Below are 12,985 nucleotides of genomic sequence, written 5' to 3' on the forward strand. Positions count from 1 at the left end.
CTGGGATTATAGGCGTAAGCCACCACGCCTAGCCTATAACGGTATTTTTAACCCTACACATATCAGTGTGTATCATTTAATAACAAGGATATTTTCTTATATAAACTTGTCATTTTTCTCACCCTGGAAATTTAACATTGATACAGTGATGTGTAATATACAGTCTGTATTCAAATTTTCCCAGGTTAAAAAAAAAAATCTACCCTGTCTCTCACACCTTATTTCGTATTTCATGCTGTTTTCTTAGTTTGTATCTGGTCTGGCCAGACTGGCGTACTTCCTCTTCCTGAAGCATGTGCCATACATGTCTGCTTTCATGCCTTTGCACAGGCTGTGTCTTATTTGGAATCCGCTCATTCCATCTGGACCTGGTGAAATCCTGCTGTTCCAAGCACTTTGCAGTGGTTTTTCCTCATACAGCATCCCTTGACATCCCCTAATGTGTTTGTTCCCTTCTTTAAACCACAAGCTCTTTATGCTCTTGAATAGTGTCTATTGCATCATGCCCTGTAATGAATGTAGAATTTTGGGACTTTTTAAAAATCTCCTTCTTAGGACTAGGACTAGGTGCTTCTTGAGTATGGGACTTCGTATAGCCTGTACTCTCCATTTTTGTTGCTCATTAAGTATTTGTTTAGTTGACTTAAACCCAAAGTGTTTCACATGGCATTTTATTTTTAGTATAATTATTTATTTTTAGTGTTGTTTCTTAATTTGGAAAGATGGTCTGAAAATTCCGGTTTTCTGAAATTATCTTAAAGAATGCAAAGAACTAAGGATATGGACTTTACCGTGTATTTAGGGATGGGGTCCCACAGTTTTACTACCCTTTGACATTGTATCAGCAAAGTGAAAACTGTCAAACATGGCTTTCTCTAGACAAATGTATATAAGGATTATATTCACAGTTCCACTGGTAAAATGGTGATAAATTGGGGTGGTATATGGCCTGTTGTATCCCAGCAGGACTTGCTGGGGGATGACACAGAGCAGCTGTAAGATCTCTTCTTTTATATCTAGGTTCGAGATGCAGCAATAAACAGCTTAGTGGAAATTTACAGACATGTAGGAGAACGTGTGAGGGCAGATCTCAGTAAAAAAGGATTGCCACAGTCCCGGTGAGTGCAGATTTTTTCCTTTCTTCTGCTCTACCCCCCATTCTTTTCCAGTTAATATCTTGATTTGCAGTACTTTTTCTGTTGTGGTTATTTTATTCAAAGAATATACGGTTAGAGGGTAGTTGGAGATTTTGTCCAGATCATACATCAGGGGTCCCCTCCCATTCCACTTCCTCAGAAATGAGACTTTCTCACCCAGACTGGCCAGGTCCCATGCCACATACTGATTTTAAAAGCAACTGGTATTGAAAAATTCAGCACTCTTACAGTTTTATGGTTCTATATCTAAGATTCTGTATCTATATCTGTACAGACAGCACTTAGTATAGTAGGTGCCTAGAATACATTTGAATGAATGAAGCCATTCCAGGATGTGTTTGGATAAAAATTCATAAGTTATAATTTTGGAAATCATGTTTTAAATGTAACTTTCTGTTTTCATATCATTCTCAATGTGTATAATTCCATGCAAAGGGATCAGCGTCTCATCAGACCCAAGACAACTGGAGTCCAGAAATGTGACTTTGTTATAGTCCAAATTTTTAAAATAATGTAATGATCAGATATGTATAATTTTAACTGTGATGGAGAAACTTAACACCAAATTAATTCCAAACTTTTACCCTGGGTCATCCCTTTAAGGGGGAAAGTAATGTTAAAATTCCAGACAGAACTGGAGTGGACTCACAGGGCAGCTTATCTGAGCCTGTCATTTTGTCCATGCAAACCCCAGAGGCCTAGAGACATGAAGTGACTTTTGAGAGATTACACAGCTACTAAGAGTCAGAACCAAGTTCAAAACCCTGTTCTTTGGACTTACCTTTAATTTTCTCTGCCCTGTTTCACAAAATAGTTTATGGCATACTGGGCATCTGGAAATGGGATGGAATACTGAAATATACAGGAGTTAACTGTCTTGATGTCTCCAAGGCAAATATGACAGCAGTGGGCCCCAGACCCTCAAGTGGCGTCTCCATGGGCAAACAAGTAGGCTGTGTTTCCTTGTGGTTGAGAGTCATGCCTGATCTGGAATTGCTCTCACCATCTGCACACAGGATGATTAGATGGGAACAAAACTACTTTTCATGTTCTTTACGAAAGATAATCTGTGAGAATAGTTTTTTTTTTTTTTCTAATTCCTTTGTTTTGTGAACCTCAGCCTTCTGGTCTTTGAATATACGGTGAGAACACAGGAGGAAAAAACTCAGCAGCAATACTGAACAATCTCTCAGGGAAAATTGGAGGGCACAGATGATCAGGGAAGGCATGATATCAAGGGAAGGGACTGTTAAATGACGAAGTCACCATGGTTGTTTGGAAAACAGGTCTCGAGGGTGAAACCCTGCCCTGCTGCAGGGCTGGCCTCACGCCATGCTGTGTAACGTGATGTGACCCCAGACCGTGAATCCACCATTTTACACAGTTTCCATCTTAACAGGAGGCTTCCTCTGTATGTTTGGAAAGTAACCACAGCAAACTAGCAAATCAGGGAGAAACGACATGGTAGAACCGAGATCTAGAGAGGTGAGAGTACAGGAAAGAGTTCATGCAGCCAGCCTGAGACTGCTGTCCTTAGAGAGGCCTGCTTACAGGCCTGGCCCCAGGCTGGTGTCTAGAAATGTGGATTTGGGGAGGGCCCCCACCATTCCCAACAAGTGGGATGAGAGTGGCTCACTGTGTCAAACTGCACAGCACAATGTGGTTTATGCTGGATACCTGCTGACCTCTCTGCCAGTTGTTTAAGTCCCTAAAGCCTGTTTCCACCTGGACTGGCTGCCTTCACTGCCTCTTGGAAACCCATCATCCTGACATCTCTTTGTCATACTGTGTCTTTGCTTCACCTTTCTCGGCAGGTGCATCTGCTGTTTCTTGGAGACCAGGCCTTTTCTTTCCTGGTTCATTCATTCATTCATTCGTTCATTTGTTCGTTTATTTAATTTTAAAAATTATTTTTATTTGTTATTATTATTTTTTGAGGCGGGACCTCACTCTGGTACCCAGGTGGGAGTGCAGTGGCATGATCATTGCTCACTGCAGCCTTAACTTCCTGGGCTCAAATAATTGTTCCACCTCGGCCCCCCAAGTAGCTGGGACTAGAGGTGCATGCCACCATGTGCGGGTAATGTCTGTATTTTTTGTGCAGATGGGGTTTTGCCATGTTGTCTAGGCTGGTCTCAGCCTGATTTTTTTTGAGTCTCTGATTCAATCTACTTGTTAGAGGTCACTAATTCAATTTCTCTGCTTGTTAGGGGTCTATTCAGATTTTCTGTTTCCTTTTGAAGCAGTTTTGGTAGCTTGGGTCTCTAGGAATTTAGTCATTTTATCTTGGTTATTTAATTGTTGGCATATAATTGTTCATAGAATTCCCCTGTAATCCTTTTTATTTGTACATGCTCAGCAGTGATGCCTTCCCTTTCAAGGTTTTTATTTGATTAATTTGAGCCTTTGCCCCTCTGGTCATTCTAGTTAAGGTTTGTCAATTTTTGTCTTTTCAAAGAACTAACTTCTGGTTTCATTGATTTTTCTCTTTTTCCTGTTGTATATATTTCGCTTATTTCACTCTAATCTTTACTTTTGATTGGTTTGATGTACTTGTCTTTTTGCAGTTTTTTAAGATGGTTATTGATTTGAGATCTTGTTTTAATGTAGACATTTACACCTATGAATTTCTAAGTACTGCTTTAGCTGTATTCCATAAGTTTTGATATGTTAATGTTTTCATATATCTCAAAGATTTTCTAATTCCTTTTTGTTTTCATTTTTGAGTTGTTACTTAGAAGTGTTTATTTGATTTCTACATTTTTTGATTTCTCATTTCTTTTTGTTATTAATTTGTGATTTTATCCTATTGTAGTTAGAAAACATAATTTGTATGGTTTCAGTCATTTGAAATTATTTTCTTTAAATTAAAAACATTTTTTTGAGACAGAGTCTCACTCTCTTGTCCAGGCTGGAGTGGAGTGGTACAATCTTAGCTCACGGCAACCTCTGCCTCCTGGGTTCAAGCGATTCTCGTGCCTCAGCCTCCGAAGTAGCTGGAATTACAGATGTACACCACTACACCCAGCTAGTTTTTCTGATTTTAGTAGAGATGAGGTTTTGCCACATTGCCCAACATGGTCTCGAACTTCTGCCCTCATGTAATCTCTCTGCCTCAGACTCCCCAAGTACTGGGTTTACAGGTGTAATCCACCATGCCCGGCTTGAAATTTATTGAGGCTTATTTTTGTGGCCTGGCATGTGGACACCTGGATAATGTTCCATGTATGCTTGGAAAGAATCTGTAAGCCAGGCCCAGTGGCTCATGCGTGTGATGCCATCCCTTTGGGAGGCTGAGACAGGATTGCTTGAGCCCAGGATTTCAAGACCAGCCTTGGCAATGTGAGACCCCATTTCTACAAAAGTATAAAAAAATTAGTTGGGTGTGGTAGCGTGTGCCTGTGGTCCTAGCTAGCTACATGAGACGCTGAGGCAGGAGAATCTCTCCAGCTTGGGAGGTTGAGGTTGCAGTAAGCTGAGATCGTGCCATTGCACTCCAGCTTGGGTGACAGAGAGACCCTGTCTCAAAAAAGAAGAGTCTGTATTCTGATATTGTTTGTTTGAATATCTTATAGATGTTTGTTCTAGTTGGATTATAGTGTTATTGAAGTCTTTTATTGTTGATCCTCTTTCTGGTTTTTAAAATCCATTAAGGAATGTATATATTGAAGTTTCCAATTAATACTGGTGAATTATCTATTTCTGAGGTCGTCACTTTTTGCTTCCTGTATTTTGGGCTCTGTTCTTAGATGCATATATGTTCATAATTGTTACTATTGTAACAATTATTTACATTAGGTATATCTCTTAATGCTATTCCTCCCCCCTCCACCCTCCCCACAATAGGCCCCGGTGTGTGATGTTCCCCTTCTTCTGTCCAAGTGTTCTCATTGTTCAATTCCCACCTATGAGTGGGAACATGCGGTGTTTGGTTTTCTGTTCTTGCGATAGTTTGCCGAGAATGATGGTTTCCAGCTGCATCCATGTCCCTACAAAGGACATGAACTCATTCTTTTTTATGGCTGCATAGTATTCCATGGTGTATATGTGCCACATTTTCTTAACCCAGTCTGTCACTGATGGACATTTGCGTTGATTCCAAGTCTTTGCTGTTGTGAATAGTGCTGCAATAAACATACGTGTGTGCATGTGTCTTTATAGCAGCATGATTTATAATCCTTTGGGTATATACCCAGTAATGGGATCGCTGGGTCAAATGGTACTTCTAGTTCTAGATCCTTGAGGAATCGCCATACTGTTTTCCACAATGGTTGAACCAGTTTACAGTCCCACCAACAGCGTAAAAGTGTTCCTTTTTCTCCACATCCTCTCCAGCACCTATTGTTTCCTGATTTTTTAATGATTGCCATTCTAACTGGTGTGAGATGGTATCTCATTGTGGTTTTGATTTGCATTTCTCTGATGGCGAGTGATGATGAGCATTTTTTCGTGTGTCTGTTGGCTGTATGAATGTCTTCTTTTGAGAACTGTCTGTTCATATCCTTTGCCCACTTTTTGATGGGGTTGTTTGTTTTTTTCTGGTAAATTTGTTTGAGTTCTTTGTAGGTTCTGGGTATTAGCCCTTTGTCAGATGAGTAGATTGCAAAAATTTTCTCCCATTCTGTAGGTTGCCTGTTCACTCTGATGGTAGTTTCTTTTGCTGTGCAGAAGTTCTTTAGTTTAATGAGATCCCATTTGTCAATTCTGGCTTTTGTTGCCGTTGCTTTTGGTGTTTTAGACATGAAGTCCTTGCCCATGCCTATGTCCTGAATGGTATTACCTAGGTTTTCTTCTAGGATTTTTATGGTTTTAGGTCTAACATTTAAGTCTCTAATCCATCTTGAATTAATTTTCATATAAGGAGTAAGGAAAGGATCCAGTTTCAGCTTTCTACTTATGGCTAGCCAATTTTCCCAGCACCATTTATTAAATAGGGAATCCTTTCCCCATTTCTTGTTTTTGTCAGGTTTGTCAAAGATCAGATGACTGTAGATGTGTGGTATTATTTCTGAGGGCTCTGTTCTGTTCCGTTGGTCTATATCTCTGTTTTGGTACCAGTACCATGCTGTTTTGGTTACTGTAGCTTTGTAGTATAGTTTGAAGTCAGGTAGCGTGATGCCTCCAGCTTTGTTCTTTTGTCTTAGGATTGTCTTGGCAATATGTGCTCTTTTTTGGTTCCATATGAACTTTATAGCAGTTTTCCAATTCTATGAAGAAAATCATTGGTAGCTTAATGGGGATGGCATTGAATCTATAAATTACCTTGGGTAGTATGGCCATTTTCACAATATTGATTCTTCCTATCCATGAGCATGGTAATTCCATTTGTTTGTGTCCTTTTATTTCACTGAGCAGTGGTTTGTAGCTCCCCTTGAAGAAGTCCTTTACATCCCTTGTAAGTTGGATTCCTAGGTATTTTATTGTCTTTGAAGCTATTGTGAATGGGATTTCATTCATGATTTGGCTCTCTGTTTGTCTGTTATTGGTGTGTAAGAATGCTTGTGATTTCTGCACATTGATTTTGTATCCTGAGACTTTGCTGAAGTTGCTTATGAGCTTAAGGAGATTTTGGGTCAAGACGATGGGGTTTTCTAAATATACAATCATGTCATCTGCAAACAGGGACAATTTGACTTCTTTTCCTAACTGAATACCCTTTATTTCTTTCTCTTGCCTGATTGCCCTAGCCAGAACTTCCAACACTATGTTGAATAAGAGTGGTGAGAGAGGGCATCCCTGTCTTGTGCCAGTTTTCAAAGGGAATGCTTCCAGTTTTTGCCCATTCAGTATGATATTGACTGTGGGTTTGTCATAAATAGCTCTTATTATTTTGAGATAACGGTCCATCAATACCAAATTTATTGAGAGTTTTTAGCATGAAGGGCTGTTGAATTTTGTCAAAGGCCTTTTCTGCATCTATTGAGATAATCATGTGGTTTTTGTCTTTGGTTCTGTTTATATGTTGGATTATGTTTATTGATTTGCGTATGTTGAAGCAGCCTTGCATCCCAGGGATGAAGCCCACTTGATCGTGGTGGATAAGCTTTTTGATGTGCTGCTGGATTCGGTTTGCCAGTATTTTATTGAGGATTTTTGCATCGATGTTCATCAGGGATATTGGTCTAAAATTCTCTTTTTTTGTTGTGTCTCTGCCAGGCTTTGGTATCAGGATGATGTTGGCCTCATAAAATGATTTAGGGAGGATTCCCTCTTTTTCTGTTGATTGAAATAGTTTCAGAAGGAATGGTACCAGCTCCTCCTTGTACCTCCGGTAGAATTCGGCTGTGAATCCGTCTGGTCCTGGACTTTTTTTGGTTGGTAGGCTATTACTGCCTCAATTTCAGAGCCTGCTATTGGTCTATTCAGGGATTCAACTTCTTCCTGGTTTAGTCTTGGGAGAGTGTAGGTGTCCAGGAAATTATCCATTTCTTCTAGGTTTTCTAGTTTATTTGCGTAGAAGTGTTTATATTATTCTCTAATGGTAGTTTGTATTTCTGTGGGATCAGCAGTGATATCCCCTTTATCATTTTTTATTGTGTCTATTTGATCCTTCTCTCTTTTCTTCTTTATTAATCTTGCTAGCGGTCTATCAATTTTGTTGATCTTTTCAAAAAACCAGCTCCTGGATTCATTGATTTTTTGGAGGGTTTTTTGTGTCTCTATCTCCTTCAATTCTGCTCTGATCTTAGTTATTTCTTGCCTTCTGCTAGCTTTTGAATGTGTTTGCTCTTGCTTCTCTAGTTCTTTTAATTGTGATGTTAGGGTGTCAATTTTAGATCTTTCCAGCTTTCTCTTGTGGGCATTTAGTGCTATAAATTTCCCTCTACACACTGCTTTAAATGTGTCCCAGAGATTCTGGTATGTTGTATCTTTGTTCTCATTGGTTTCAAAGAACATCTTTATTTCTGCTTTCATTTCGTTGTGTACCCAGTAGTCATTCAGGAGCAGGTTGTTCAGTTTCCATGTAATTGAGTGGTTTTGATTGATTTTCTTAGTCCTGAGTTCTAGTTTGATTGCACTGTGGTCTGAGAGACTGTTTGTTATAATTTCTGTTCTTTTACATTTGCTGAGGAGTGCTTTACTTCCAACTATGTGGTCAATTTTGGAATAAGTGCAATGTGGTGCTGAGAAGAGTGTATATTCTGTTGATTTGGGGTAGAGAGTTCTGTAGATGTCTATTAGGTCTGCTTGGTGCAGAGTTGAGTTCAATTCCTGGATATCCTTGTTAACTTTCTGTCTCGTTGATCTGTCTAATGTTGACAGTGGGGTATTGAAGTCTCCCATTATTATTGTATGGGAGTCTAAGTCTCTTTGTAAGTCTCTAAGGACTTGCTTTATGAATCTGGGTGCTCCTGTATTGGGTGCATATATATTTAGGATAGTTAGCTCTTCCTGTTGAATTGATCCCTTTACCATTATGTAATAGCCTTCTTTGTCTCTTGATCTTTGATGGTTTAAAGTCTGTTTTATCAGAGACTAGGATTGCCACCCCTGCTTTTTTTTGTTCTCCATTTGCTTGGTAGATCTTCCTCCATCCCTTTATTTTGAGCCTATGTGTGTGTCTGCATGTGAGATGCGTCTCCTGAATACAGCAAACTGATGGGTCTTGACTATCCAGTTTACCAGTCTGTGTCTTTTAATTGGACCGTTCAGTCCATTTATATTTAAGGTTAATATTGTTATGTGTGAACTTGAACCTGTCATTGTGATATTAGCTGGTTATTTTGCTCGATAGTTGATGCAGTTTCTTCCTAGCATTGATGGTCTTTACATTTTGGCATGTTTTTGCAATGGCTGGTACCGGTTGTTCCTTTCCATGTTTAGTGCTTCCTTCAGGATCTCTTGTAGGGCAGGCCTGGTGGTGACAAAATCTCTAAGCATTTGCTTGTCTGTAAAGGATTTTATTTCTCCTTCACTGATGAAACTTAGTTTGGCTGGATATGAAATTCTGGGTTGAAAATTCTTTTCTTTAAGAATGTTGAATATTGGCCCCCACTCTCTTCTGGCTTGTAGAGTTTCTGCCGAGAGATCTGCTGTTAGTCTGATGGCCTTCCTGTTGTGGGTAACCCGACCTTTCTCTCTGGCTGCCCTTAACATTTTTTCCTTCATTTCGACTTTGGTGAATCTGACAATTATGTGTCTTGGAGTTACTCTTCTTGAGGAGTATCTTTGTGGCGTTCTTTGTATTTCTTGAATTTGAATGTTGGCCTGCCTTACTAGGTTGGGGAAGTTCTCCTGGATGATATCCTGAAGAATGTTTTCCAGCTTGGTTCCATTTTCCCCCTCACTTTCAGGCACACCAATCAGACGTAGATTTGGTCTTCTCACATAATCTCGTATTTCTTGGAGGCTTTGTTCATTTCTTTTTCCTTTTTTTTCCTCTAGACTTCTCTTCTCACTTCATTTCATTCATTTGATCTTCAATCATTGATACTCTTTCTTCCTGTTGATCGAGTTGGTTACTGAAGCTTGTGCATTTGTCACGTATTTCTCGTGTCATGGTTTTTATCTCTGTCAGTTCATTTATGGCCTTCTCTGCATTGATTATTCTAGTTATACATTCTTCCATTCTTTTTTCAAGATTTTTAGTGTCTTTGTGCTGGGTGCATAGTTCCTCCTTTAGCTCTGAGAAGTTTGATCGACTGAAGCCTTCTCTCAGCTTGGCAAAGTCATTCTCCGTCCAGCTTTGATCCGTTGCTGGCAATGAGCTGTGTTCCTTTGGAGGAGGAGATGTGCTCTGAGTTTTTGAATTTTTTGAATTTCCAGCTTTTCTGCCCTGCTTTTTCCCCATCTTTGTTGTTTTATCTACCTTTGGTCTTTGATGCTGGTGACGTACTGATGGGGTTTTGGTGTGGATTCCTTTCTGTTTGTTAGTTTTCTTTCTAACAGTCAGGACCCTCAGCTGTAGGTCTGTTGGAGATTGCTTGAGGTCCACTCCACACCGTTTGCCTGGGTATCAGCTGCGAAGGCTGCAGAAGATAGAATATTGCTGAACAGCGAGTGCTGCTGTCTGATTCTTGCTCTGGAAGCTTCGTCTCAGGGGTGTACCCCGCCATGTGAGGTGTGAGGTGTCGGTCTGCACCTAGTGGGGGATGTCCCCCAGTTAGGCTACTCAGGGGTCAGGGACCTACTTGAGCAGGCACACTGTCCGTTCTCAGATCTCAGCCTCTGTGCTGGGAGATTACTGCTCTCTTCAAAGCTGTCAGACAGGGTTATTAACATCTGCAGAGGTTTCTGCTGCTTTTTTTTTTTTTTTTTTTTTTTGCTATGCCCTGTCCCCAGAGGTTGAGTCTACAGAGACAGGCAGGCCTCCTTGGGCTGCAGTGGGCTCCACCCAGTTTGAGCTTCCCAGAGGCTTTGTTTACCTACTTAAGCCTCAGCAATGGTGGGCGTCCCTCCCCCAGCCCGGCTGCTGCCTTGCAGTTAGATCTCAGACTGCTGTGCTAGCAATGAGGGAGGCTCCATGGGCGTGGGACCCTCTGGGCCAGGTGTGGGATATAATCTCCTGGTGTGCCATTTGCTAAGACCCTTGGTAAAGTGCAGTATTAGGGTGGGAGTGACCTGATTTTCCAGGTTTCCCAGGTAAGGTGATGCCTCGCCCTGCTTCAGCTCTCGCTGGAAGGGTGGACCAGCATCGACTGTCAGACACACCCTAGTGAGATAAACCCATACCTCAGTTGAAAATGCAGAAATCACTGTCTTCTGTGTCGCTCACTCTGGGAGCTGGAGGCTGGAGCTGTTCCTATTCAGAGTCTTATTTGTTTATGCAGTCTGACTTTTAAAAACTTTTCATTGGAGTGTTTAATCCATTTATATTTAATGTACTGGTAAGGTAGAATTTATGTCTGCAGGTGTGCTATTTATGTTCTATATGTCATGATTTGTTTCTTTGTTCCTCTGTTACTGCCTTATTTTGTGTTAAATAGATATTTTCTAGTGTAATACTATAACTCTCTTACTGTTTATTTTACTTTTTTGGAGGGAGCTTATTTGCAGTTGCTCTGGGGCTTACAATTAACATCTTAAACAGCCTAGTTAAAATTGATACTATTTAATTTCAGTATTAAAAAGCTTTACTCATACTTAGCTGTTTTCTTCTTTTTTTGCTCTTGTCAGGCAAATTATATCTTTATACATTATAAGCCCACCAATGCATATAGTTCTTTTTGCTTTATGCAGTTTCTTTTTAAGTTATGTAGAACAAGAAAAGAGTTAAGAACAAAAAGTACCTTTATACTATATTTTATATTTACCTATGACTACATAGGTATAACTATATTTTTACTTATTTTCTTTATTTCTTCATGTGGATTTGAGCTGTTGTACAGTGTCCTTTCATTTCAACCCGAAGGACTGTTGCTTTTTGTTTATCTGGTAATGTCTTAAGTTCTCCTTTGTTTTTGGTGGATAGTTTTGTTACATATAGAATTATTGGTTGATTGTGTTTTTAATTTCAGAACTTTGAATATAGTATCTATTCTCACGCTGTTCCACTCTGGCTTTCATGATTTCTCATGAGAAATCAGGTATTGACCTTTTTGAGGATCCCTTGTGCACAATGAGTGTGTTCTCCATTGTTGCTTTAAAGATTTTCTCTTTGTCTTCTCTTGTGACATTTTGGTTATTGTGTCTAGATTTGGATCTCTTTAAGTTTATCCTGTTTGGAGTTGCTTGTTAAATATATAGATTGTTTTATATCAAATTTGTGAAGATTTTAGCCATTATTCTTCATATCTTTTTTGATAATTTTTCAACATGGTAGATGCCTGAGGCAACAATAACAACTAGGGCAAAGAATCGGACCCAAAAAGTCTTTGAAAAGTACCATATGTCCTTTTCTTTTTTCTCTTTTCCTGGGACCTCTAGTATGTGACTGTATTGGTATATTGGTTTTGTAAGATATCTCTTGGGCTCTGTTCAGTTTTTTTTTTGTTTCTGTTACTTAGATAGGATATAATAACAGTTGATTCATCTTCAAATTCATTGATTACTTCTTGTCCCAGCTCAGATCTGTTGTCGAACTCCTCCTAGTGAATTTTTAATTTCAGTTATTGTACATTTTGTCTCCAGAATTTCTTTTTTTTTTTTTTTTTTTTTTGAGACGGAGTCTCGCTCTGTCGCCCAGGTTGGAGTGCTGTGGCCGGATCTCAGCTCACTGCAAGCTCCGCCTCCCGGGTTCACGCCATTCTCCTGCCTCAGCCTCCCGAGTAGCTGGGACTACAGGCGCCCGCCACGGCGCCCGGCTAGTTTTTTGTATTTTTTTAGTAGAGACGGGGTTTCACCATGCTAGCCAGGATGGTCTCGATCTCCTGACCTTGTGATCCACCCGTCTCGGCCTCCCAAAGTGCTGGGATTACAGGCTTGAGCCACCGCGCCCGGCCGAGAATTTCTATATGGTTCTTTTAAATATATTCTTTCTCTTTGTTGTTATTCTCTATTTGGTGAGACATTGTTTTTACACTTTAATTATTCAGAAATAGTTTTCTTTAGATCTCTCAATGTATTTATATTAATTGACTTGAAGTCTTCATTGAGTTAAGCCAATGTATAGGTTTCCTTACAAATAGTTTTTGTTGACTGAATTTTATTTCCTTTGTATGGGCCATATTTTCTTGTTTCTTTGTCTCACAATTTCTTGTTGATTCTGGACACTTTAAATAATATATTGCGGCAACTCAGGAAATCATATTCTTTCCCCTCCCCAGATTTTTTGTTGTTACTGTTTATTGTTTTTGTTGCTTATTTTGGTCTAGTGACTTTACTAAATGAATTCCTTAAAGTCTTTGTTCTTTATTTTATGTGGCCACTGAATTCTCTGGTTGGTTAGC

General features: G+C 39.6%; 1 protein-coding gene across 21 annotated transcripts in view; it reads left to right on the forward strand.

Annotated features, from left to right (window-relative positions):
- CLASP1 (cytoplasmic linker associated protein 1) overlaps nucleotides 1-12,985 on the forward strand; it is a 309,125-nt gene that overhangs the window by 132,993 nt on the left and 163,147 nt on the right. For all 21 annotated transcript variants that reach the window (XM_037988107.2, XM_073019596.1, XM_037988110.2 and 18 more), the window contains exon 7: nucleotides 1,021-1,118. In XM_037988107.2, coding sequence (XP_037844035.1) covers nucleotides 1,021-1,118 — 98 coding nt within the window. The remainder of the gene's footprint in view (nucleotides 1-1,020; nucleotides 1,119-12,985) is intronic.

This window comes from Chlorocebus sabaeus, chromosome 10 (assembly GCF_047675955.1).
Source record: "Chlorocebus sabaeus isolate Y175 chromosome 10, mChlSab1.0.hap1, whole genome shotgun sequence".
NCBI lineage: Eukaryota > Metazoa > Chordata > Mammalia > Primates > Cercopithecidae > Chlorocebus > Chlorocebus sabaeus.